Source organism: Epinephelus fuscoguttatus, linkage group LG11, assembly GCF_011397635.1.
Source record: "Epinephelus fuscoguttatus linkage group LG11, E.fuscoguttatus.final_Chr_v1".
Lineage (NCBI taxonomy): Eukaryota > Metazoa > Chordata > Actinopteri > Perciformes > Serranidae > Epinephelus > Epinephelus fuscoguttatus.
The window spans coordinates 8803456-8829129 of record NC_064762.1 but is presented as its reverse complement, the minus strand read 5'-3'; the positions used below and the strand labels follow the sequence as shown (position 1 = coordinate 8829129).

Below are 25674 nucleotides of genomic sequence, written 5' to 3'. Positions count from 1 at the left end.
AGCACTTACATACACCAAATTTTCCTGTTTTATTTCTGTTTATATCCTGAAGGTTTTTACACAGGGGTTTGTTCATATCTCATTCACAGCTGTGTCAGGCAAGTTACTCTCAAAATGTAATATACTTCATATTACTAGTTACCTTGATTTGAAACTAATGAATGACTTTACAATATTACTCTCTGTTTAGAGTAATAAGTTACTTTGTACACCACTTTTGCTTCACTTTGACCAAAATGAGCTCAGAAGAACTGATGTTGATTTTAAATGGATGAGGGTCATGTTGTGACCTCCTTTCCCCCGCTGCTTTCAGGCAGCTGTAGGATGCAAAAGCAGAACAGGATATGTTGTAGGAATATGAATGGAAACCCACTGGACACTGGACGCACATGATCACTGGCACCCATCTATAACGTAGCATAAAATGACATGTCAACACACAACAACCTTCGGGGATGTTTTTCTGTTGGTGCACTAGTGGAAGTGGTGCCATGTGGATCAGCGTGGATGAATGAAAACTTTCGGGTGGTAGTGTGTTACGTGACATTGTAAATGTAATTATATTATCTGAAATCCTGTCGGTAACGCATTATGTTACTTTGTTTTTGCTAAATAGTAACATATGATTGATATGAACATGTTACTTTAAAGGCCTTTTTCTTCCAATGAATTTGTTCTCATGCTCCGAGCAAAAAAATCTCCACTGCAGTTGTAGTTACAGCCACCAAATTTTACAGTTTTATTCCTATCTATATTCTGTAGGTTTTTATTGAGGGGTTTGTTAATATCTCATTCACTGCCTCATTTAGAGAACTTTTTTTTAACCTAAAAACATGGCACAAATGTATTTTTTCAATGGCTACTGACAGTATTTTCTGATGTATGGAGTGATAAAAACGGACATACAAAATTTCTTTATTAATATGCCAACCTGATCAAGCTGAGTTAAAATTTTTACCCTAGTGCCTTATTTTTGGTCCAAAATGCATGGAATTTTACAATACACACTGTTTTCTTAAAATTAGTTTTTGCTCTTGTTCCAAGCCAAAAATCTCAACTTCAGTAGTGCTTACATACACCAAATTTTCTAATTCCATTCCTATTCATATTCTGAAGGTTTTTACAGAAGGGTTTGTTCATTTGTCATTCACAGCCTGATTTATGAACATTTTATTCCTAAAAACATGGTGAAAATTGAATTTTTTTTGGTTGTTGACACTATTTTCTGAGTGATAAAGACAGATGGACAAAATCACCTCTGTAAAAACATTTACCTCTACTATTGGGACAAAATGAAACAAGAATTTTAAACTTGGCTTTACCAAATGTTCAGATTTATGTTCTGGAAGTCGCTGGAAATTAGTGCAAATTTAATTCGACAATGCCTCATTTGCATATTAAACATAAAATTTCAGAAAACTGTGTAAAATAAAAAAAATAACTGTCTTACTGTTAGTAACCAGCTGGTGTAGTTTCAATGTGGTGTCTTCGTTAAAATTTTCACCCGCCCCACTCGGGGTGTCTCGCCTTAAAAAACAAGCGGAAAGAGTGAAGTCGTCTGTTCCCGAAATAGAATACAAACGAGGATAGGTGATGAGCGTGTGCTGGAGAGGGGAGAGCGGGGAGATATTAGCCATATGTGATTCATTTACAACAGCATGCTTCAATTAATCTGGGCAGGGTGGCAGGCGCCAGGGTTGGGCCCCATGCCACCTGAGCGAGAGAGGAAGAGTGATCTGCTGCTCGGTGAGGGATGAGCAATGAAAACAGATCCCTCCGAATCGATGCGCCTTACATTATCGCTCACACCAAAAAACTCATCCCCTCCTCTCTTCCTCTCCGGCTGGCTCTCTTCCTCTGAGCCTCTTTTGTTCTCCTCCTTCACGGGACTTAAAGACGAGGCCAATAACGGCTGAACGAGGCGCTCTGATTCATCAGGCGTCCCAGAAGCACCCTGAGAAGAGCGGTAATTCTCATGTAGGCGTCCACCTAGAGACACCCTCAGGATGTTTTGCGAGACTGTTCTCAAACTGGGGCGGCGTGCTGCGGCAGTAAGTGAAAGCAGAGGGGGGAGGGGGGGGCAAACTGGCGAGGGGCAAAAACCACAGTGACCAGATGGAACCGCAGATTGTTTAAAAGGGGCTACTGCCTCAGCAAAACCATATGGGGCAAAAATGCTATTTAGCAAAATCTCATTTATGTTTTTCACGACATGGTGAGCAGCACTGGAGGATCTTGTAAACAAAAGATAAAGCACTAACGCTGTCAACATGTGATGGGGAAATAAAAAATCCAGCAGCCTCATCTGCATGTGCATGTCTCTGGGGCATGTTGAGGAGTTTCGTTTCAACTTGTGAGCAATATTCCCAAAATAAGAGCAAATGAACGCTTGCCAGGATTTAATACCATAAAGCGTTAGGTTACAGTGGAGCTTGCCAAGGCTAATACTGTGATTGTAACCAGAATAAATAAGCTGAAAAATGTTTTGATGATGATGAATTATCCAGAGGAGAGAAATGTATATTAAGACACGGGATAAGAATATTAAATTACGACACTTGATAGGAGAAGACAAGCGACAGCATCAGCATGGCAAAGGATTAAACAGTGTAGCAGTCTGACAGTGTAATTATATTTTTAGCTGTCTGTTTTGTAAGCTGTTTCACCTGCCTTCTGATGTAATCTGGATTTATCCAAATTCCTGCCTCATGTATCAGGGGGATATATTCGCATTGGAAGACAAGAGGAGGGCTGGAACAGATAATACAACCCCTTCAAACATCCGTTACAATGTGTGCTTTCGGCCATACTGCGAGCTAAAATGTCTCTTTGCTTCCCAGGCAATTAAAACTTTCCGTGAGGAATAAAGATTGGCATGGTATTTAATCTGAAAGTGAAGACACAGGAGTATAGAGGGAAAATGAAAAGCCTCCCCGCCTCCTCCTCCGAGTCTGTTTTGGTTAATCTAACTCGCTAAATTAAAGAATGATGATAATAATAATGACGATAATAATTATCTCCTCTTTACTTTACTCAGTAAATAAGCAAGAATCATAATATCTGTCTATATGAAACTACTTTATTATGCACTATATTGTAATTATCTCTAATTAGAATATAGCAATTAATAAGTGTCTCAGGTCATGTGAGTGTAAATTGTTGTGAGACGTTCTGCACTCAGCACTAATTTGAAATTGTGCAATAATAAATCAGCTGCGGGGAGAAGCTGTCAGGAAGAAAGAGGTTCAGGGGACCGTGGTGTTTCGGTGTTTCTGGGCTTAGTTAATTAGTCGGAGGGAAAAGCCCAAGATAAACACAGATTGTCATCCAAAGCTCAGGCTGAGCCTTTAAACAGCTGTCCACAGCTGGAAGGTCCTGATCAAATCAAGGTGGTCGTCACACACAACTGCATTGCGTTAAGGCAAAATTTTTGCATAGTATGTATACATGTTTATATAATTTTTTGTTCTTTGAAAAGAAGTAATGATTACTTTCTTGGCCCAATTGCTCAAAAAAAAAAAAAATGTTGGTATTGTGTGTTTCTGTAAACCACAGGCAGGTTATATTTGCATGTTATTATTCTGACAGCGCTGTGGTTAACATGAATTTAAGTACAAAAACCTCTTGTTTGCTTTTAGTCTTGGTTTTGGTTCAGAAAACATCAGGTGTGGTTAAAAATGCCTGGTTCTGGGGGCACAATCCCCACTGGAAAAGCAGCAAAGTCTTGGTAAAAAAAAGAAACATTTATTTTTGTGGTTCTATCCCTGCTGTAAAAACAGTGACGCCTAGCTAAAAAAAAAAAAAAAGTTTGGGATCTGAAAAGCTACTGGAAAAACAGCCTTGGGTCCCTAAAAAACACGTTTTTGGGGCTAAAGAGTTGGATGAAAAACAACGGCGTACCTAAAAAAACAACCACATTTGGGGGATAAAGACCTGCTGGAAAAAAAAGTGACATGTTGCTAAAAAAAAAAAGGTTTTGGGGACTAAGAGCTGCATTAAAAACAACGGTGGGTCCACAAGAAACATCCACATTTGGGGGCTGTAGAGCCGCTGGAAATACAGCCAGGGGTCGCGGAAAAACTCCCGTATCTGGGGGCTTAAGAACTGCAGGAAAAACATTGGCAGGTCCCTAGAAAACATCCAGTTTTTGAAGGGCTGAAAGGCTGCATGAAACACAGTGACAGTCACTTTTGGGGGGCGTAAGAGCCGCTGGAAAAACAGCCATGGTTTCTTAAAAAGACCCACATTTTGGGCTAAACACCTGCAGGAAACACAGAGATAGGTTGCTAAAACAAAAAAAGGTTTTGGGGACTAATAGCTGCATTAAAAACAATCGTGGGTCCATGAGAAACATCCACATTTGGTGGCTGTAGAGACACTGGAAATACAGCCAGAGGTCGCGAAAAAAATCCAGGAAAAGAAGTGCAGGAAAAACATTGGCAAGTCCCTAGAAAACATCCAATTTTTGAGGGGCTAAAAAGCTGCATGAAACCCAGTGACGTGTTGCTCAAAGAAGGTTCTGAGAGCTAAAGTACCGCAGGAAATAAAACAGTGGGTCCATAAAGAACTGCAGGAAACACAGCATTGGTTCCCCACTGAAAAAATAACACATATAGAGGCTAAAAAGCCAGATGAAACACAGTGACACGTCCCTAAAAACACATTTGCAGGCTGAAGAAAGCCTTTGGAAAGACACCTCATATTTAATGTCACTTCAGAAAGGTTGATAGGCAGCCTGTGTATGAAACGTTCAACTGCAACATATTCGTAAGTTGTTGAAAAACACAATGCCAACATTCTCTTCTGCTCAGTGGGCTGTATGTCTTTTGATGGCTATATTATATTACCCATTTATCTGTTGTTGTTTTTAAACAAATTATATGCTTTTGAATTGTTTGCTTTAAGTCATCTGTTCTCTCTTATGAGCCTTCTGTTTGTTTTTTAACTGTAAATCACTGCCTTGTTTGAAAGACTCTACGAAATGAATAAATGGCTCAAAACCAATGTTGAAACTTTAATTTGATTAATGCTGAAAATTTGAACAAAGCAAACGAGAGTGTAAATACTCTCCAATGTCATTAAACTGGCCAAAATAATCACAATATCCACTTTGAAGTCATTAAAAACTTTTCATATTAAACTCTTGCATATGTTGCATATGGCTGTTCTCATAAAGAGCTTGTCACGCTGGATGTCTGGTATTACTTATAAATTTGTAATTAATAGGTTAACAAACAACTTTATAGGTCACGGTTTTCAGTGTATCCCTGTCAGATAGATTTTTGTTTCAAAGCGTTTCATTGGAGGAATTTTCGGAACTGAAGAGGTGAAACTTGTAAAAGGAAAAAACGAGGAAAGATTCGAGAAATCTGAGAAAAATAAAGGTAATTTTTTGTGGCAAAATTTGATTTTCTTTCAATTTTAATTATTTGATTGTCTGTTCACAATTTGCCCGCTCAGCAGAATGAAGTGCAGACGATGATGACGATGAAGAATAACTGCACTATTTCCCTGAAGTGCTGTGAGAGCTGCTATTGTTCCAAGTTTAGATTCAAAATAATGATTGTCCGATCCCTCGCACCCAGATTTGACCTGTAACACATCATGGCAGTGTTCATCACAGATCCTCCATGATGAGCTCTGATTCAGGGTCTGGATGTCGGTTTGCTCAGTCGCTGCTTTACTGACTCATAGATCTACAGTATTTGTACATTTCAGCCTGGGAGGCAGGAGCGGCCCTGAGCCCCCGTCCACCCACCCAGAAGACTTCCTCTTTGCTCAAGTCAGAAGGGGAAATTTAGCCCAGATGTGACTTCAAACAAAGGAAAAGCTGCAGGGATTGGAGGTGGGATCAGGCCCATCTTTCGCGTGACCCTGAGACCTGCTCCTTCCTGGCATCTGTCTATTTTTCTGCTCTTCTGCTCTTTCTCTGACGAGCTCTTCTAAGTTGCCGTCTCGCGGGTCCTTTTACTTTTACTCCTCAAAAGCTCAGCTGTTTTTCACAACTCAGTGCTGTGTCATTCTCACTTTGGTTGTGCAGTTTCCCGGCACTGTGTGTAAAATGATAAGAAAACACTGTGTAGCAGCACATTTTCACCAAATAAGGCCATTTGTAAGATTCTCAGAACGCACACACTTAAGCCCTTAAATACCACACATGAAGTAGTTCACATTTTTCTGCCTCCTGTTGTATCTTTTTCTCATAAATATCTGACCAAATGTAGACAACATGATGACACTCCACTACTCCCAGGAAAAAACACTCCAGTGAAGATTAAGCTGAGAAATGTTGAGCTATAAAACATCAGTGGTGGTTAAACAACAAGGTTTCACAGATAACACAGCACAATAAAAAGAAAATGTTTCTTTTTAGTTTAATTACACCAGAACAAACAAGGATCTTTTTCTCATGTGAACGACATTGTTCTTTTGCCACTCTTACTTTGTCTCGACGTCATTAACCCATAAAGCTTCATGCAGCACAACGATCTGTTCCCAAGAAACTGTCTGAAGTCAGTCACCTCGGGAAATGAAGGAAATTTCTTAAATGAAGTGGAAGTAGATGTTGATTGAAAGTATAAGTGACAGCACTTGAGCTCGCCCCAGTCTGTGCCTCTAATGCCTCGATGCTATATTCCACTCACAGCATCTGATGCTGCAAAAATATAACCTGGCGACCTCTGAACGAGACCAGGAGTCTGCAGCTGTGCTAGCAGCTCTGCTGTGCAACAGATGTGCTTGCAGCTAAATGCTAACAAATGCTACATCTTACTTTAGCATGCTAACATTAGCTAATTAGCACGAAACACAAAGTACAGCTGGTGCTGATGGGAATGCCTTTAATTTAGTAGGTATTTGATCATGAACCAATGTATTGGACAAATTAAATTTTCGACCAGATGGTGGCAAAGTCTCTGCACCAAATTTTGTGGTGATTTATCAGTTAAATGTTAAGATATTTTCAGTCTTTCAGCTCTTTGTGGCACCACAAAAAAGTAGCCCAGGTGCCAGAATAAAATGTTGGTGTTGTCTGAATCTGCAAACCACGAATACATTACGTATGCGTATATTTTCAATTTTCTACTTTGTAAAGAAAAATAGTTCAGATTATGAGCTGACTTGAAGGTGGAGGTGGAGGGGATAGTGGATCGGGTTATACCAAGGCAAAATGGCTGCCAAGCTGCAGACCACTGTTTGAGACCAACAGACATTTTTGGCGAGATATCAGTGGCATTTCTAGCAGCCATTTGGCCATCAAAGGCAGGTGATTTTTAGTGAGACATCGGCAGCATTTGCAGTCATAACTGTGCCACACAAAGTGTTTTTTTTTTCAATGAGACATTGATGGCATTACCAGTCATAATTTTGCTGCCAAAAACTGGTGGTTTTTGAGCGAGACATCAGGACGTCTCCAGCCATAATTGTGCCACAAAACCTGGGTGTTTTTTAGGAAGACATTTGTGGGATTTGCAGCGGCGATTGCGCCAGGAAGACCGAGTGTTTTTAGTCAGACACTGGCAGCATTTCCTGTCATTTGTGTATGCCACACAAAGTGGGCATTTTATAGCGAGACACTGATGGCATTTCCAGTCGTAATTATGCTGCCAAAAGCTGGTGGCTTTTCTGCCAAGACATTTGCAGCATTTCCAGTGGTAATGTCACCACCAAAACCCAAGTGTTTTTAAGTAAGACATCAGGACTTTTCTAACCATAATTGTACCACAAAACTGGGTGCCTCATAGCAAGACATCTGTGGCATTTGCAGCAGCGATTGTGCCAGCAGGAGCGGATGTTTTTAGCGAGACATTGATGGCATTTTCAGTCAATATTATGCAGCCAAAAGCGGGTGGTTTTTTGGCATTTTCTGGTTGCAATTTTATCACCAAAAGCAGGTGATTTTGAGCGAAACATCAGGACTTTTCCAGCCCTAATTCTGCCACAAAAGCTGGATGTTTTTTGGCAAGATTGTTCTAGCAAGATTGGGTGTTTTTAAGCGAGATATCGGCGCCATTTCCATCCGTAATTGTGCCATCAAAATGAGGTGCTTTAAGCCAAATCATGATCTTTTCCTAACCATAACCAAGTGGTTTTTATGCCTAAACATAAGCACAGGTTAACCACAGCATTGCTGAAAAATACATAAAGTTTTGTGCTAAATAATTATGTATAGATGTTTCATATTTGCAGAAACCCAAAATTTTAAAATTTCTCCAGGTAATTCAGGTCGAGGAAAATTCAAGGGATCACCAAAATCATAAGGGTTCATCCTCTGGTTCAAATAAACACAAGAAGTTTGTGCTCTAGAGAAAGGATCGGCACAGTGAATAACCTCCTTAGCCCTATGATAAGCTATTATGGCAAGGCTTAACTATACAGACCAGTGAGCAGTGATAACTAACATGTCTTTGGGGTCATCAGGTGGGAACCTCCTTTCACCAGTGTTTCGTCTAGTTGGTCCCACGACACCTCCAGGAGGCTAGACAGTGATCTCTGGTGTCCCAGAGACACTCCCCTAATGCCAGGTCTCACTGCTCCCCGCACCAACCCAACAACCTCCTTTACCTTATTTACACATGGCTTTCTCAGCCCAAACAGCACCACCACCTTCAACCAAACCCAGGCTCCGTACATGTGCGCTCTAGGTAGAAGCAGGGCTGATACTACCTTTCCTAGCACATTCACCATACTCTATTTCACACGCTACATAGCATAACTCCAATATAAGCTAAAGTTAAAGGAGATAGATAAACTTACAGGATCAGCAAACACACTCACCTTACAGCATGGTCTCAACTTAAGACACTGATTAAAATCTTATTTTATCATGCAACATTTTCTCACTAAAATGGTTAGAAGAATCTTTTATTATTCTGGAAAATACAGCAGTTAATGTTGTTGAAGAATCCTCTGGCTTTTTATTTTTAATTTTTGGAATATCAGATGCTCAGCTCTGTGACTGGAATATACTGTAGTGGTGATATATGAAAGAGACAAACTGGGGCTACACTTGATCGTGATATAATGCAGCACATGCCCTGAGCATTACAGAGTGGAGATGTAAATTAAAGTAAGGCCTTTCAAAGCGCAGACTGCTCCTTTAAACTACATTATTTATCACAGCAGAAAGCTGCACATGTCAAAATGAACAAAATGGCCTCCACTTATCTGAACAATTACATGTTACTGAGCAGTTGTCTGAGGTATTAAATCAGGGATGACATGGCAGCCACATGTGAGGAACAGCAGTAATCCCCAATCCTCTCTTCCTGTCCTCTGCCTCCCCCTCTCTCCCCTCACTCTGCCTCTTTCTCCCCCATCCCTCCCTCAGCAAAACTACAGGGGCTTGCTTGTTGTCAACTCAGTGTTTTTACAGCCTGGCATTAGCACAGGGCAGCATTCAGTCAGGACACTGCATTCACTCTGCCTCCCCTATAATTCACATGCTCATGTGAGAGTGCACTGCCTTCGCTGCTGCTCGTGAAATTACCCTGATTGATCATCGCCGGCCTTTTGAACGCCTGGCAGACCATTTTACTCTTCTTCTAAAAGCAACTTTAAGCCTTAGGATATGGTTAATCATTAATCTGTTAACTGCTGAGAATATTTTTGACCAGTTGCACATGTTTGTCTGTCAGCTGATAGTGCTACTCTTCATTTTACTGTACTGTGGACCACCCAGGTTGGTTGGGAGCTAGCTAGTGGCCTGTGTTTGGGAGTAACTAGTTGGCCTACATGGGTTATGTAATTAAAGAGCAAAATAAATGTAATTATAATCCCTTCCAGTTACTGGTGGGGGGAAATGTAATTAAATTACAGTTACTAAGCAGAGTGTTGGCGATTCCAAAGGTTTCGTACAGCCAAATATATTCCTCTAGATTAAAACCCTATATGTAGAATATAACATTTATTCTTTTACTTGGCAACTTTTCATAGTGCAGGAATGCCATCTGTTGGCATCCCAGCTGACCACCAACATCTTGCAACCTTGATACGGTTGAATTTATGTTGCGATGTCAGGTGACCAAAATATAATGTCAACGTCAAATGATGACTGATGACGCTGATGTTTTGTTGGTTTTGAGTTGTGTTGCTAAGTAAACAAAATCCAACATCTTACAAAAGTATCATGCTAACATCATCTTGACGTAGAATACCGACATTTAGTCATGAGGTATGGAGAATAAAACCCAAAGTTTGCAAAACGTCATCATGTTAACACCTACAGAATGTGAAGTTCTCACGACATTTAGAATATTACTAGCCCAATTCTCATTCCAACAAAAATTCCACATCTGTCTAACATAAGAGTCCGACATCTATCTGACGTCATTTCGATGTCCAGTGCTAGCAGGGATATTTCCCAACAACACAGGTCAGCAAAGCCATTGTGACAAATTTGAGTGCAACACTTATGCACTTATGATTTTGGGGGACTATTCCGTCTTTTTGCCTAGTTTAAAACATGAAATAAAAGTAATAAAGTAATTAAAGTAGTTACATTCAGTAATTTCAAATCTGTAACCTATTACATTTCAAAAGTAACCTTTCCAACACTGCTCAGCCATAACCTCTAGTAACGCCAACCCCGAAACATTGTGCCCACACTCCGGTCCCCACTGCTAGTGGTGCTAATGTACTTGACAATGCTAAAGGGTGTTTTTGGGGCTCAACATGGCGCTGCTTACTCACTGGGCCGACCTGTTACAAGACCAAAGGCTGGGGACAATGTTTCCGCAGCACCAGCAGTAATCGCCAATGAGCAGTGCCGTTAGCTAGCTCCCAGCTCTGCGATGTGCAAAGCAAAGCAGCCGAGGCTAATGTTAGTTAACCAGTGGAGACCAGCAGGTGGGCGGTGGGCGTCATGTTTCCGCATGTTAACTCAGCTAGCTAACTATTTGTCAACAAAGCCAGCAGAAAATAAAAAGCAAGAGGTTTACATCACAAAACCCCTTTTCCATTGATAACTATTGATAGCTCTGTTAGCACCGTTAGCAGTGGCAGCCTGGCTAGTGGTGCTAGCATACTTGACAATGCTAAAGGGGGTTTTGTGGTTCAGAATGATGCTGCTGGCTCACTGGGCCGACCTGTTGAAAGACCAAAGGCTGCACAATGTTTCTGCAGTGCCAGCAGTAATCGCTGAATGAGCAGAGCCGCTAGCTAGCTCCCAGCTCTGCGATGTGCAAAGCAAGGCAGCCGAGGCTAACGTTAGCTCACCAACTGTTTGTCAACAAAGCCAACAGAATTAAAAGGCAATACTTTACATCACAAAACATTAAAATTTTGGGGTGCTGGTAGCCGAGTGCTTACAGTGCATGCTACATAACATGACGCAACGTCCTAGCCTTGGGACGTTTGTTGCATGTCATACCCATCTCTCAACCCCCATTTCCAATCTGGCTCTTCACTGTCATCCTGCCAGTAGGGCCTAAATACAAAAATAAATGATTAGACAAACAAAAATGGAAAACAATTCCACCATCTGTAAACGGATAGTGCTTTTAAATGCAGTGCTAAAGCTCACTGATGCAATGAAGGGCCAGACTAAAAGGACAGACCTCTTTTATTTCATCTCATTTTGCATATTTTTCTTAAATATGAACTGTTTAGTTACCAGTTAATGGGTGTCGGGCTATCCAAGCAACATTAACCTAAGCTGACATCCGTACATATGACATGAGGGGGGCCTGGATGGAGCGGTGCTGAATTGAGTTTTCATGACAGTCTAGTCGATTTGTTTGACTCTAACAAGGAGGGACAGTTGGGAAGTAAATGTTGTTTAATCTAATTAGAGGGCTTCATTTGGGAGATACCATGTCCTCTTACATCATGCTGTATGTGTAAAGTGTGTGTAGTGCTGTATGTACTGAAAGCTGTATAGTATTTTTCAGAGTCTGTCAGTCATGATATGTTTGCACAGCATGAGAGCAATAAAAAAACACCCTAAAAGTGGAAGACGGAATGAATTTTGTTCTTGAGGGGCTCAGGAGTTGGTGCAATCCTCCGACTCCCTCGTCTCCTCTCAGCTCACTCCTTGAGTAAAATATACAGTATGTTGTTGGCTGACTTGTTTCCTCGGCTGTGAAAACGCACCGCTCTCTTCGGGGAGCCACGCTGTGACATTAGATGCATGCAGATTGATAATCGACGGGGGTAAACATAATTACATCGCCTTAGAAATTAATGAACGCATTGATCGCCCACTCTAAACATTATCAGCATATTTTTCTTTAAGCCACTGAAATCTCAGGAGGAAAGGGCCTGATTGTATCACGGCTCTCTGCCATTTGCAATATTTCTGTGGTTTTGCCACATTTAGTTCTTTCACAGCTCCTTCCAGTACTTGCAGGGAGGTTTTTAGATGCTGATGTTGTTGGCACCTTTGAAGTGCCTTTCGGTGTCCAGATGTAAATTCATGCAGGGAGAAATGTGATAAGCTAATGATGTCTCTGGGGACAAGAATGAATATAACCAAGGGATAAACATATCTGCATATCTGAGTGGACGATATCCCTCTACCCTCCTTTAGCACTGTTTAGGGACTGAACGGGAGCAGATGGACAGAGCAGGCTTTGATGTGCTCAGGGGTCATGTGTATCTGCACTTTTATCAAGGTACACAAGCGTGCAGAGTAAATACGCCACGCCAAAGCTCTGGGAAGGTCTCTGGGAAAGGCGGAGAAGGGGAAATTCCACTTTGAGATTCCAGAGAGGGTGCAGACTGAAATATTTCTCTGCATTTGTGCAATACAGACTTTAAATATACAGTAGATATAATAGAGTACATTCTTACCAAACATAAGAGCAAGGCCACCAGAGGAAAGCACAACATAGATGTTTCACTTTTTCACTTAACCTCCTGAGACCTCAGCTTTTGTTCGGCATGCATTCTGAATTTATCGAAGCTATTTGGAATGACAGGGACCTGATGAACATAAAAACTGAGCACTATCTTTGAACAGTTTGTAGTTTTTGAAGAAAATAATATCCTCATATGGAGACAATGGGCTTATTTTCAATAGTCACAGTGTATTGAATTATAAAACGGATTATTTCAGTGCCTGAACACATCATCATAGAACAGTTTGTATGATATCCTACATTACGTCCTTAAGGTTAAGTTACATAATTAACATAAAGTTGCACAGGTTGGTTTAGGAGAAGAAACATGATAAGGAAGCCAAAAGGGTCCGTGTACTTTGCGGCCATTCGTTTTTCGTTTCAAAATAACAAATTGAAACACGGAAAACCAACCATTACTCGTTTTTTGTTGAGAAATGACCAAACGATAAAGGAAAAAAATGATCCATCTCCCATTTTTTATTTGATAATAAAGAAAAGAAAAATGGAAAACGAATCGTTATCCGTTATCCGTTATCCGATTTGGGAATTTAAAAAAAACCTTTGGGAAACTCCTTTCTCTATTTTTTGTTGGTTACTTCTCTGTGACCAGTAAGTTGCATTCATGTGGTCTATGAAATGTACACACAGAGCATGTACATTTCCTATAACTACTAGAATATTGCTTTATCTGACATGACATGACAATAACTTTTCTAACTAATCTAGGTCACTCTACATGGACAGCAGCTAACAGCATACCACATTACACATGACATGTCCGCAAAAAATGATATGCAATACGTGAATTAATATAATGTTTTAATTACCATGGACCAAACGTTTCTTTCCGTCCGCATGTTTTCTGTGAAAGCGACGTCAATTTCAGTCAAGTCGGTAACTCCTGTTCCAAAATTATCTCCGAGTTGTTTTTCCGATATGAGCGGGCGTTCATGTGTATTTTCCCAGTCGGAAAGTCATTTTTCCGATTATTCCGACACCACATGAATGCAACTTACTGGTCACAGAGAAGAAACGAACAAAAAAATAGAGAAAGGAGTTTCCCACAGGGTTTTTTTAAATTCCCAAATTAAATCGGATAACGGATAACAGATAATGGATAATGATTCGTTTTTCGTTTTTATTTTCTTTATTATCAAATAAAAATTGTTATTTTGAAACGAAAAACGAATGGCCGCGAAGTACATGGACCCAAAAGGCGACTTTTACTGTAGAGTAATGGTTCTGGGGGTAGCTGCAGAGTTGAGACTTCAGTCGTAAAATGTAAATGTAAATAATAATTGCGCTCCTACATCCTAAATATTACAAAGACAGCAATGTCTCTTTCTAGAAATCGTGACCCAGTTACTCAAGATAATCCACAGACCTTGTTGTGAGCTGTTTCATGTAGGTACTACTTTCTCTCTACCAAACATCACCTGCCAACTGTATCACCGCGCAGAAGGAAGTGTGCATCTACCGCTAGCTCACCTAGCATCAATGACATAGCTAACATATCCTCATACAACGGTGCATATGATATCCTATGAATTAGCACCCCACAAATGATGTTACGTGCTTAACGTAACACTCCAAAGGACAGGCTTAGGCTAGTCAAGTGTAGGAAAAGAAACATAGTGAGGACAAACCTTAAAAAGAATAAAAGTTGACTTAAATTTGACACAGTTCTGAAAACCTGGGGAAAGTCCTGTGTTTTGTGACTCATCCATCGCCCCAACCTGCCTCCTATCTGGCTGCCCGGGGCCGCTTCCTTCTTTACCCCTGCTGGTACATTGGTTACATGATTGCAGCCTTCCTAAATACATGGGTCATGCACCATTTACTGGCTCGTGATTATGTGGGATATGTACGAATTTAGGTGCATTACTTTTCGTAGGAAAACGTACAAAGACTTTATGTGAACAGTCTGAAAAAATTCAACATATCTAAAAGTCTGTTAGTGTTTCATGTTATAACTATGTATGAATTTTCCTTGCTCCACACTAGTGTCTTAGCTTTTTACTTTTTCTAAAGTAGATCAACTTTGTATGCCGTATATAAACTATTTTAATCAAAAATAAAGAAGTTTCAACCATTAAATTTGATCCAATCCAAATCTGGGCTTTCTTGTTTACATTTGCCGTGCCAGGTGTCCTCCAGCATCTGTTGTTGACATTCCAGGACACTGTGTCAATTTCTGTCTGTCTTTTTAAAATACACTTCCTCTTTAACAGGAAATGTACAGTTTCTGCTTGTTAGATGCATCCAGTGTTTTTTAAAAAAAAATCTCACAACGTACGTAAAATACAACATATTTACGTTTATTTCCTTTTGCAACAAAAGCACATGGTTACGTTAAGAAAAAATATCATGTATTAGCTTAAACCTCACGTGGGAACCAAAGAGTGGGCTCGTGGGTGAAAGTCCGAGGTTTGTTTGACCCATACATCTCCCCTCCCGTCTGCCATGTAGGGACTTTACAGATCCTTATGTTATGTTGTTACCAGCGGTTTATCAAATTGACGCTGTCCAGTGGCATTAATAAACTAACACTTTAACATATCGCTGCAAAAGGTGCCTTTTTGTGTCGATGTCTGACGCCAAAATCATGGACAAAATAGCAATATTTGACAACTAGGTAATAAGAACAGGCTGGCTGACTTTACATGGACTGGTGTATTGTTCTTTTTCTATGGCCCAAACAGTGTCCACGAACAAGGACAACAGGTCTAAGTTAAGCAGAATGAAGTATAAAATGTAATGTCCTCAAAAAAGGTCGTATTAAGAGTTTAAAATAAATCAAGCTAAATTAAGAAATCCATTCATTTTTTGATTGAATGCAATCAGGCTGTTTTTCATGTAACACCTGCTCAGTTTTTTGCTTGACAACAATGAACAAAATCAAATTAACATGCCAGATAATAGCTGGAGTGTATTTGCCTATAGGCCCTTCTATTGCCCAGTTATGTGTCTGTCATCTTATCCACATTTGCGTGCCAGAAAGAGACGTTCCATAATGCAGCGCAGACCAGGAACAGAGCGCACGACTGCAAAACATGTCCATCAAGGAGAAAATAAAAATAGGCTGTTTCCTCTAAATTCACTCAATCAATAATTCATGACGCGCACAGAAGCTTGATTTATGAAGGAATTAAATGCTGTGGACTGGGCCTCGCAGCGGCCGTCCATCTCGGGGACGTGGCAGCCGAAATTAAACATGAAAGGCAAACACTGAGAACAACCACATCATCTCACCGAGAGTGGACGTATTAGAAAGCTTCAGTGGCACGAGCGCCGGCCGGCCTGATTGGACAGAATGACATTGGTGATTTGAGTGGGAGCCATGTAATTTGTTTGAAAGTTTTCGTGAGTTATCTATGTTGAAGTGGGTCAAAGAGCCACGTTCATACCATTTGGCAACTGAAGGTGGAGATCAAAGGCAAACATGCACCTGCTGACCTGTGAGGATCACGTGACTGCCATGTGCCTTTCTGACCCCGGCTCTGACTATAAACATGGAAACACAGAACATGACAGCTTTAGTATTTTATAAGGTGAACTGAAATCTTAATCCTCTCCACTGTCAGTAATTTATATTTCCTGTGTACGGGAATATAAATTATAATGACACTGTGGCTTTTCTTCATATTTTCTGTTTCAGCATTATAAACCTATTTAGGTCATATTTGTAGAAAGAATGTTGAAGCTTCAGCTCTCTGAGTGGACATTTCTAATGGCAACTGTGACTGACATTTGATGGCCAGCATTGCAAGAAGACAATAATAATGTTGACTATTAGCTGTTTGTTACCATGGCCGACAAGGCAGACACACTACAGCCACACCAAAACACTTCCATCTCAAGAAAAGTGCTGCAGCTTCAGAAATGACTCCATTTTAAAAACACATTAAAATCTAAAACAAAGACAATGCGGAGGCCATAAAGTCCCCCAAAAAATGATGTTTATTATCTTCTGGCAAAATGTTAATTAACTTGTTCCCACAAGAAATATAAATATCACCTTTCAGACTATAGGGTCTCTGTACAAATCAATTCATTAGCAATAAACACGATGCAAAGGAAAAAGACACACAAACAAATTAAAACAAATGCAACAGGACAATGCTGTGTATTAACACAACTGAAGTCCTCCAGGCCTCTAGAGGGAGCTACATAGATCTGTTGCTCTTTTATAATATTGTTAAAGACTAAGGCCAAATGTAAAAAGGAATACATACCATCTTGTGTCGCCTCCTTACTTCACTTTTCTTCCCACTACAAAAACAAACACTCGTGTCTGGTCTCTCTCTGGTTGAAAATCAAGCTATTCCACTTAGAGCTCCCCCTGGAGGCCTGGAGAACTTTTGTCTTGATGCGCCACATTTTTCTGTTGTTTCATTTGTTTGTGAATTTTTGACTTTGCATTGTTTCTGTGTTGCAGCGTGTTTGCTGTTAATGTGTTCATTGTGGTTATATTTGTTTTGAATTTTCATTTGTCTTTGAGTTGCCATCATTTCTCCTGATGGAAATGTTGTGGCATTGTGCTGTAGCGCGTTTGCCCTTGTCAGCCTTAATAATCGGTGCCTTCGCAACACTCAACACTTGGGACAAACTATTTGTGCTGTTAGGTTTGTATTTCAATCGGAAAGTGGGACCTAGCATGCTAATGGAAGCTAGTAAGTCTGGCTTTGTGACGTTGATGCCACAAATTCATGAGAACACCAGACAAGGAGGCACCTAATCTGTGTACATCTATCAGTCCAACCATTGAATATCGATGACAGACTAACAGATGGATGGATACCTGTATAGATATGTACAGGGGCGGACTGGGACTAAAAAACAGCCCTGGACTTTGACTCGGCCCAGCCCACAACAACAGGTGCGCATACGGTATGCGCTTCCTTCTTCTTCAATTCGATTGGCGGCCGGTCGGCTCATAGATATCTATGGGCCGGCTGGCATCCAATTTAAAGGCTGCCACCTAGCGGACTGGACGTGGAACAGTAGATTATCAGGGAGAAAAAGGGGGAAAAAAAAACAAACAAAAAAAACAGTGATGACTGCGTGGCGGCCGCCGGCCGTCCTGGAGTACCGGTCGTTCTGTGATTCTCCAGAACCTCCAAATGGCCAGTCGGCCCCTGGATATGTATCCTACATTGTAACATTTCGCTTCCGTCACTCCTCAGTGCAATGTGTAATCGCTAGGAAAAAATTTGTAGGGTGGGAGAGAGGGGTTGTGGATGTGTCAAACAAACACGGACTTTCACCCAGGAGAGTGGTCCAGTAACATAATAAAGCCAAACCCTGTTCTTTTTTTCCTAAACCCAACCACGTGCGCTTGGTTGTTGAAGGAAAAACAAGTCAATTCATAGTGTTGTACCTACGTAGTGCTTTTATTTTGAAAGAGACTGTATGCATACTGCACATTTCCTGTGAAAACAGAAGAGTATTTTTGAAAACGTGGACAGTCCATGACCAACACTGATATGTGACGAGGTCGGAGTGAGAATGTGTTGATAGAATATTTGATGTACAGTTATAGAATAATATATACATATGATTTTGTTCGAGACGTTATTAACTATTTTACAAAATAAAAAACGTGGCGTGGATGAGTTTCCCTTTTTCATGGGTAAATACAGCAAATAGCTGTTTTATAATTTAATGAGAGTTCTTTGAACACAGGAATATTTTCAAGGAGCCAATCACTCATAGGGGCCCCCTCTCTCTATGGGCCCCCCACCGCACTGCCTGTACTGTCTATAGTTACGCCCCTGCATGTGTGTGAGTTTTCAGTAAGCTTTACCCCATTGACGAGGAAACTACAGTAGACGAGGGCAATTATGTGCGTGTGTGCGCGCGCGCGTGCGTGCGTGCGGGAGACGCGTCTCGCAGAGTGCGTGCAGCGCAGTGCTGAATCAGTACCAGAAGCAGTGTAGTCAGATGAAATGAGTTTGGCTGTGTCTAAATGCTTCAAATCACTGCAAGAAAGTCCGGGAAGTGTGCTTTTCACTCGGGGCTAATTATCCAGCTGTAATTAAAAAAAGAAGCGAGGTTAGTGGTCCTGAAAGAAAGAAAGAAATCCAACAGCAGACCTACACACACGCCAACAAGACTGTAAGGCCCTGCAGGGACAGAGTGTGGCCCTCAGGATATATATCACACTGTAAATAACCCGGAGGATTAGAGAAAGGACTCTCTGTCCTGGGGTGAGTTTTTATTCAGGATGTGACTCCAGGACGAATCGGTGGATTTTGTGATTAAAATGTAAATGAGAGCTCAGACGGGTTAAAGGTAGGCCGGCTAATAACATGTAGAGATGGAGTGTGTTGAGAGACAAACTATTTTCTGCAGTGTGAGGGCAGCAGGGAGGATCTGTGGCTTAAAGCCATCACGGAGCTGCTGGAGGAGATGCATTCTTTATTCTGAGGAGGAGGAGGAGGAGGAAGAGGAGGAGGAGGGACAGGAGGGGAGAGAGAGAGAGAGAGAGAGACAGAGACAGAGACAGAGAGAGAGAGAGAGAGGGAGAGGGAGGGAGGTGAGCAGAGCACACACGTCGCACTATCAACTGAATCCATCTAAGAAAACAACTCGCAGGGAGTCCGGCTCCGAGCTGCGAAGACACTGAAGGCAAGTTTGAGCTCCCCGGTTTAACAGCGCACCGGACGGACAGACGGAGGGACGGAGGGACGGACGCAGCTGGCCGTCATGGCCCGTGGCGGACACTTCGGCTTGTGCGTCCTCACCGTGCGGGCAGGAAGGGGAGAGGTGGGCGCTGCGATCACCCTGCCGCCGCTTTCTTTGCGCTGCGGACGGTGTTGAGTGAAAGGCGGAGGAGCTGCGAAGGAGAAGCTGGGAGGGAAACAGACAAACAAAAAAAAAAAAGTGCGGACAGCGGTGAGAGGACAGCCACAACCGAGGGGACCCATGCAGGCAAATATGCTGTTCCGTAGACTCACCGGGTTCACGCTGCTGCTGATCGGAGCCGAGTGTTACCGAACGGACCTTTACGCACGGTCATACAGCGGGACCGCATGAAGGACGGAGGCGCAGAGAAAGGAGAAAAGTTAACGCGGTTGCGGGTTTTGTAATGGATAAAGGCTCGCCAAAGGTACAGTGGATGTTTCTCAGTTATTGTAGAGAAATGTGGAGGAAACATTCAGGCCTGAGTTTCTATCAATCCACTTCTTTTTCAAATAAATGCATCATGTTTAATCTTTACCGATACTAAAATATGTTGTGCACCCTGCACGCAGAGACAAACTGCCATCAATCCACCAATTCCCACTGACTTTTTTATGATTAATTAAATCAGTTTGCAGAATTATTTGCAGGGTTATTATATGTTCCATCGAGTTAAAGATCAGAGCGCTACAAAGCGCGCAGCTCCACATTTTTCACGCAGGAGAAAACCTGACTTTTTTCATAAGGGGGGGCTTTCACTCTCAATGCACTGCACGGTTTTCAATTCCCCCTTTGAAATAATTCATTCAGATGAACAGCGCTCACTGGGCAGGCTTTGAAGTACACCTGATCCGCCTCTTATCGCCTCTTAAATACCCTCTCCATTTTAAACTTTTAATTGCGTTTTTCTGTCGCTAAATCCAGTTCTAATCGGATTGTCCTGGCCACATATCACAGCCTTCATCTGGCGCTGAGAAACTCTGCTCCCTCGGCTGGAAATTAAATCAAAAAAAGAAAGAAAAAGTCTATCAGTCTCCCTCCTTGATCTGTCCAACGTTTATCAGGTTGTCCAGTAACTTTACGCGTCTTTTTTACGCGTCGGATTTCTCGTGTCTTTTTTATTTATGCAGCTATAATAATAATAATCTGGATGCTGCTGCCTTCTGCTGTTGATTCTGCTGCTGTGGCAGCACATTTTTATCGCCTCATGTGGTTGCTTATACCCCCTGAAGCTTATTTGATTAAATTTAGCTCTTTCAATTTAGAAAAGTAGATCACAGATGTGTGTCAAAGGATTGTTTCTCCAGCTCTGCCACAAAAGAGGCACACAGTCAACAAACATTGCTGAGGATGTAAAGCAGCAGAAGGCAAAAAGATGGATTTCCTTTCATTTTTTTTTTATGTTTCCATTTTGTCCCTTTCTTTGCAGCAGTTCCCTGTCATGGCTGCCAGACGTGACAAATGTGAAATGTAGTTAAATAATTTTCTGAATGTTGTGGCTCCTCCTGCTCCTTGACACCTTAATCCACACTCATGGCCGCTCCTGTGCTTAACATTCAACCCATCCTTCCCATTATTGTGTGTCACCCAGCGTTGCCTCAGAGTGGGGCTTCATTTAAGCTGAAAGCCATCGATGACAACCGGTATCTTTCAATCATGTGTGAGAGGAAGAGGAGGGGAGATGGCTCATAAAACTTGGAATAATGGAGCTGGGGTTCGACTGTAATCCAGCGGCCTTCACTACGAGCTCCTCTGCGTGTTGAAAAACAGCCTGTATCGATCATTTATCGCAGGTGGAGAGATTAAATTATTTTCCAATCCCATTTCTGTTGACAGCTCGTGTATGTCACCGCGCTGAGAGGTGGAGCTGACGTGTAGGGTCTCTATTCCTCGACTGCCTTTTGTTTTCTAACTCCTGGTCCCCTCTCAGCCTTAAATCTGGGGCTGCTGGGGCGATGGCGTGCTCAGGCCTACAAACCAGCTCCTCCTCAGGCCAGCGGCAAAACAGTCGCCTGTGTTTACTGTAAGCAGTCGTGTGTTTACTCGTGTACCTCTGCCCACAATGTCCGCTCAGGCAGACGGGGAGAAAGACACTTGTGTTCAGTTCTGGGTTGTTTTTTTTTTTGTTTTTTTTCCAGGAAATATCTGCACAAAGAGGTGCTGCCTTCATGAGCTTTATCTCTTTTTAGCATGTTTTCCATGAAGCAGCGCTGATGTTGCTCTGTGAATCTGTGTCCTTGCAGTGCTCTATTCCCTCCTTTGATAGAGCGGAAGGGATAAAAGCCTTCTTTATGTCTGTGAAACCGGATGTGCAAGAGCTGTTCTGAATATTTATCAGATGCTTTTTTTTTTTTTGGAATAGCCGGTGCATAATTTGACATCGGTGGTGAACGATATGTTTTGTAAGACAGTTGCTGTGTGTGTGTGTGTGTGTGTGTGTGTGTGTGTGCACGTGTGCGTGTGCATGTTTGGGTTTCAGATAAAGAGAGCAAGGAAAAGAGGCCCCTTTTTCTGAGAACAGGCCACCACCACCACCACCCCCTCCAAAACACCCTAATCCAGCATTTCTTTGTTTTCCCACAGGTCTCTGGATCCAAATGTCACCCCCCCTGGACTCTGCCCTGGTCGGGGACCGGCAGTGTGTGACGGACAGGCGAGTGGAGCCTGCGGTGGCTCTCTACTGCGTGGCTTCAAATTGGCCCTGGCTGAGCTCTGCATGGAGCAGCGAGTGAAGAGTCCTGCTATGGTCTGATGTCTCAGCATGGATGGAGTCAGTCAGAGGACTGGCCACCACTAATGAGACCATCGCTCTTCAGCTGAGGACTAGCATTTACAGGATTACTCCCACGGTTTCCTGCTCTTTTCCCAGCTAACTGCATCATTACCAAACTCTCCTAGTTGGACTTTTTCGTGGCTCTGGTTTTTGGTGGATATATACGTCATTCTGATTTTCATATTTCTTTTATTCCCTTTTTTTTTAATTGTTGGTTTCCCTTTTCCTGTTTTGTTTTTCCACTATGGAGTTTCTGGCTGGACCCTGGAATAAAGATTGGGCTTCATTCTTGCAGTTTTGGTTGACTGTCATCCTGAGCCTCCAGATGCAGTTCAGCCCGGGCGCCTCTTGCCCGGAGGAGTGTCGTTGTGACAAAACGTTTGTGTACTGCAACGAGCGCAGCCTGACGTCAGTGCCTCTGGGGATACAGGAGGGCTTCAAGGTCCTCTACCTACACAACAACCAGATCAACAATGCTGGCTTCCCTCTGGAACTTCACAACGTGGCCACCGTGGAGACGGTGTATCTCTACGGCAACCAGCTGGACGAGTTTCCTGTCAATCTGCCCAAAAACACCAGGGTCCTGCACCTCCAGGAGAACAATATCCAAACCATCTCCAGGGCGGCCCTGGCCCAGCTGACTAAGCTGGAGGAGCTGCACCTAGATGATAACTCCATCTCCACAGTGGGCGTGGAGGAAGGAGCCTTTAGGGAGGCGGTGAGCCTCAAACTCCTCTTCCTCACCAAGAACCACTTAAGCAGCGTTCCCATCGGCCTCCCCGAGGACCTGAAAGAGCTGCGGTTGGATGAGAACCGTATTGCTCACATTGCAGAGGAGGCCTTCCAGAATGTGACACGCCTGCAGCGCCTCCTGCTGGACGGGAACCTGCTGACGGACGAGGGCATAGCACCTGGGACCTTCCAGGACCTGTCAAACCTCCGTGAGCTGGCCCTGGCCCGCAATTCACTCACCTTCCCCCCTCCGCTCCTCCCGAGCCAGTCGCTGGTCAAACTCAGCCTGCAGGAGAACCAGATTGACCAGATCCCTGTGGCGGCCTTCGCTGACCTCAACAGGCTGGAAAAACTGGATATCTCCAGCAACCAGCTTCAGACTCTGACGCAGGGTGTGTTTGACGGCCTGTCAAGCCTGAGGCACCTCATGGTGCGAAACAACCCGTGGCGTTGTGACTGTGCTGTGAAATGGGTGGTGGTGTGGCTCAAATCTTTGCCCCCCTTCATCAATGCCCGAGGCTTCGTGTGCCTGAGTCCAGACAAGGTGCGTGGCATGGCAATCAGAGAGCTCACGCTGGATATTATAGAGTGCCCCGTGGATGCTGACCAGCCGCCCTGGCCCACTCTCCGCTCCACACCCCCTCCCCCACCCACAACCACCCCTGTCACCACCATGATTTCCACCCTCATCACCACATCCATCCCTTACTACTTTGACTCTCCCTCCCCTCCCTTACCCCCGATCCATAACAACCCTCCCGGGCCTCTGCCTCCGTACGAGGACCCCCTTCAGATCTCTTTCCACGTGGTCAACTCCACCAGTATCGAGGTGAGCTGGGCTTCTTATTTCACCGTCACAGCCTACAAGGTCACTTGGGTCAAAAGGGGCCAAAGCCAAATAAACGAAGGGATGCGGGAGAGGACAGTGAGCGGGGACCGGCGGCACATTAGCCTCACCAACCTGGAGCCCCGGTCCGTGTATCGGATCTGTGTGCACGTGTTGGACACCCTTAACTCCTACAGACCCGGAGAGGATACTATATGCTCTGAGGCCAGGACCAAGGCTGTTGCGTCGACGAAGCCTCCCGGTAGAGAGCAAGCTCCTCAGGAGAGCATCAACTCCACGCTGCTAATGGCTGGGATCATAGGCGGGGCGGTGCTCATCATCCTGGTGACGCTGCTCAGCCTCTTCTGCTGGCACATGCACAGGAAGAGCCGGTCGTCTTCGACCAAGTGGAAATACAACCGGGGCAGGAGAAAAGACGACTACGGCGAGGCTGGGACCAAGAAGGATAACTCCATTCTGGAGATGACTGAGACCAGTTTCCAGATAGTGGCGCTGAACAATGAGCAGCTGCTGAAGGGAGATTTTCGCATTCAGCCCATCTACACGCCCAACGGGGGCATTGGATTTAGAGACTGTCACCTCAGTAACAACAGCATAGCCTACTGCAAGAGCAGCAACGTGCCGAGTACAGAGTTCTGCCACACGTGATGCGGCGGCAAATAGTAGAGCAGCATTCACACACACATACCAGAAACACTTAATGCATAAGTACACACAGCGTTTGTGACAAAAAACATAAAGATTCTAGTGAAATATAACTGTACTATATATATTTCCAAGTTCTGTCTACGATGTAATTTATACTGTGGATAATAATGTGGGATTCTCTGCTATCTTTTTTATCTTAGAGGAAGAGATACAAGTGTTTCTTTTTTTATAACCAGCAGGGTTTTGAAAGTTGTTTTAATGGTCAGTACTGTACATGAACACGGATTTGTACAATCACGGCACCCTGGGTGTAGCTTCTGACGGACGCTGTCAGCCTTGGAAATGTTGGGGCACATTTAGAGGGCTGGGATCCTTTGCTAACCACAGAAGCAAAAAAGAAAACAAAAAAATGGCCTTTTTTTTTTTTTTTTTGCTCTTTGAAACAAACCCTCCCCGGTTCAACAGAACAGTAGTAAAGACAACACAGCACAGGGGAAATCCAAACACTGCTGATTAGAGCACTGTGGAAATATAGCACTGGTTCACTGGTGGTTGTAAAAAAGAAGTGCACTTTCTTATTAATGGAGGCAGGAAATGAGCGGAGGTGGTGATGTAGGTGGTTGTGTAGGGCGGATGTCATGGTGCTGTTGAGAAGCCTGGGCTGAGATTTCCCCAAAGTGCCTTCACGTTAAAAGCATCTTTGTTCTGCTGGTTTGCGTTTGGAACAAAGGTGGGCTCAGTCAGGAGACACTTTTTGGGAAAACTCTGGAAAAGGGTGTGTCATTCTCAGCTTTTTTTTTTAGCGAGGAGGTGCAATTTATTAAAAGGAACAAAGGGTTATTGTCCCTAATGAGGTGCATGGATGTGCTGAGACCTGCAGATCCTTGTGAGGGAAATGTGCTCTGCTTCTTTTTGGCGAGTGAGGCCACAAGGGGGCAGCTTCCCTCAGCGTCGTGTGTGGGACAGGAAGTCAGACAGAGAGAGGGGAGGAAAAAAAAGCTGCATAGATCATTTTACCTCCACCATTCCCCCTGGAGTCCATTACCCAGACGACATTACTCATGCTCAAACAGCATTGTTTGGAGTATTATTGCTCATCGAGCTACTTAATGATGTGGAATCATTTAAAACTAACAGTGTTTTCAGTGTTT

At 43.0% G+C, this 25674-nt stretch overlaps 1 protein-coding gene across 3 annotated transcripts in view; it reads left to right on the top strand.

Annotated features, from left to right (window-relative positions):
- flrt2 (fibronectin leucine rich transmembrane protein 2) overlaps positions 1–24962 on the top strand; it is a 63604-nt gene extending 38642 nt beyond the window's left edge. For 2 of the 3 annotated variants that reach the window (XM_049590128.1, XM_049590131.1), the window contains exon 2: positions 22107–24962. In XM_049590128.1, the coding sequence (XP_049446085.1) occupies positions 22541–24523 (1983 nt within the window). In that variant the 5' untranslated portion in view covers positions 22107–22540 and the 3' untranslated portion in view covers positions 24524–24962. Of the gene's footprint in view, positions 1–19357; positions 19951–22106 lie in introns of those variants that run through there. The other variant, XM_049590130.1, reaches the window with a different exon arrangement.
- The last annotated feature ends 712 nt before the right edge of the window (positions 24963–25674 follow it).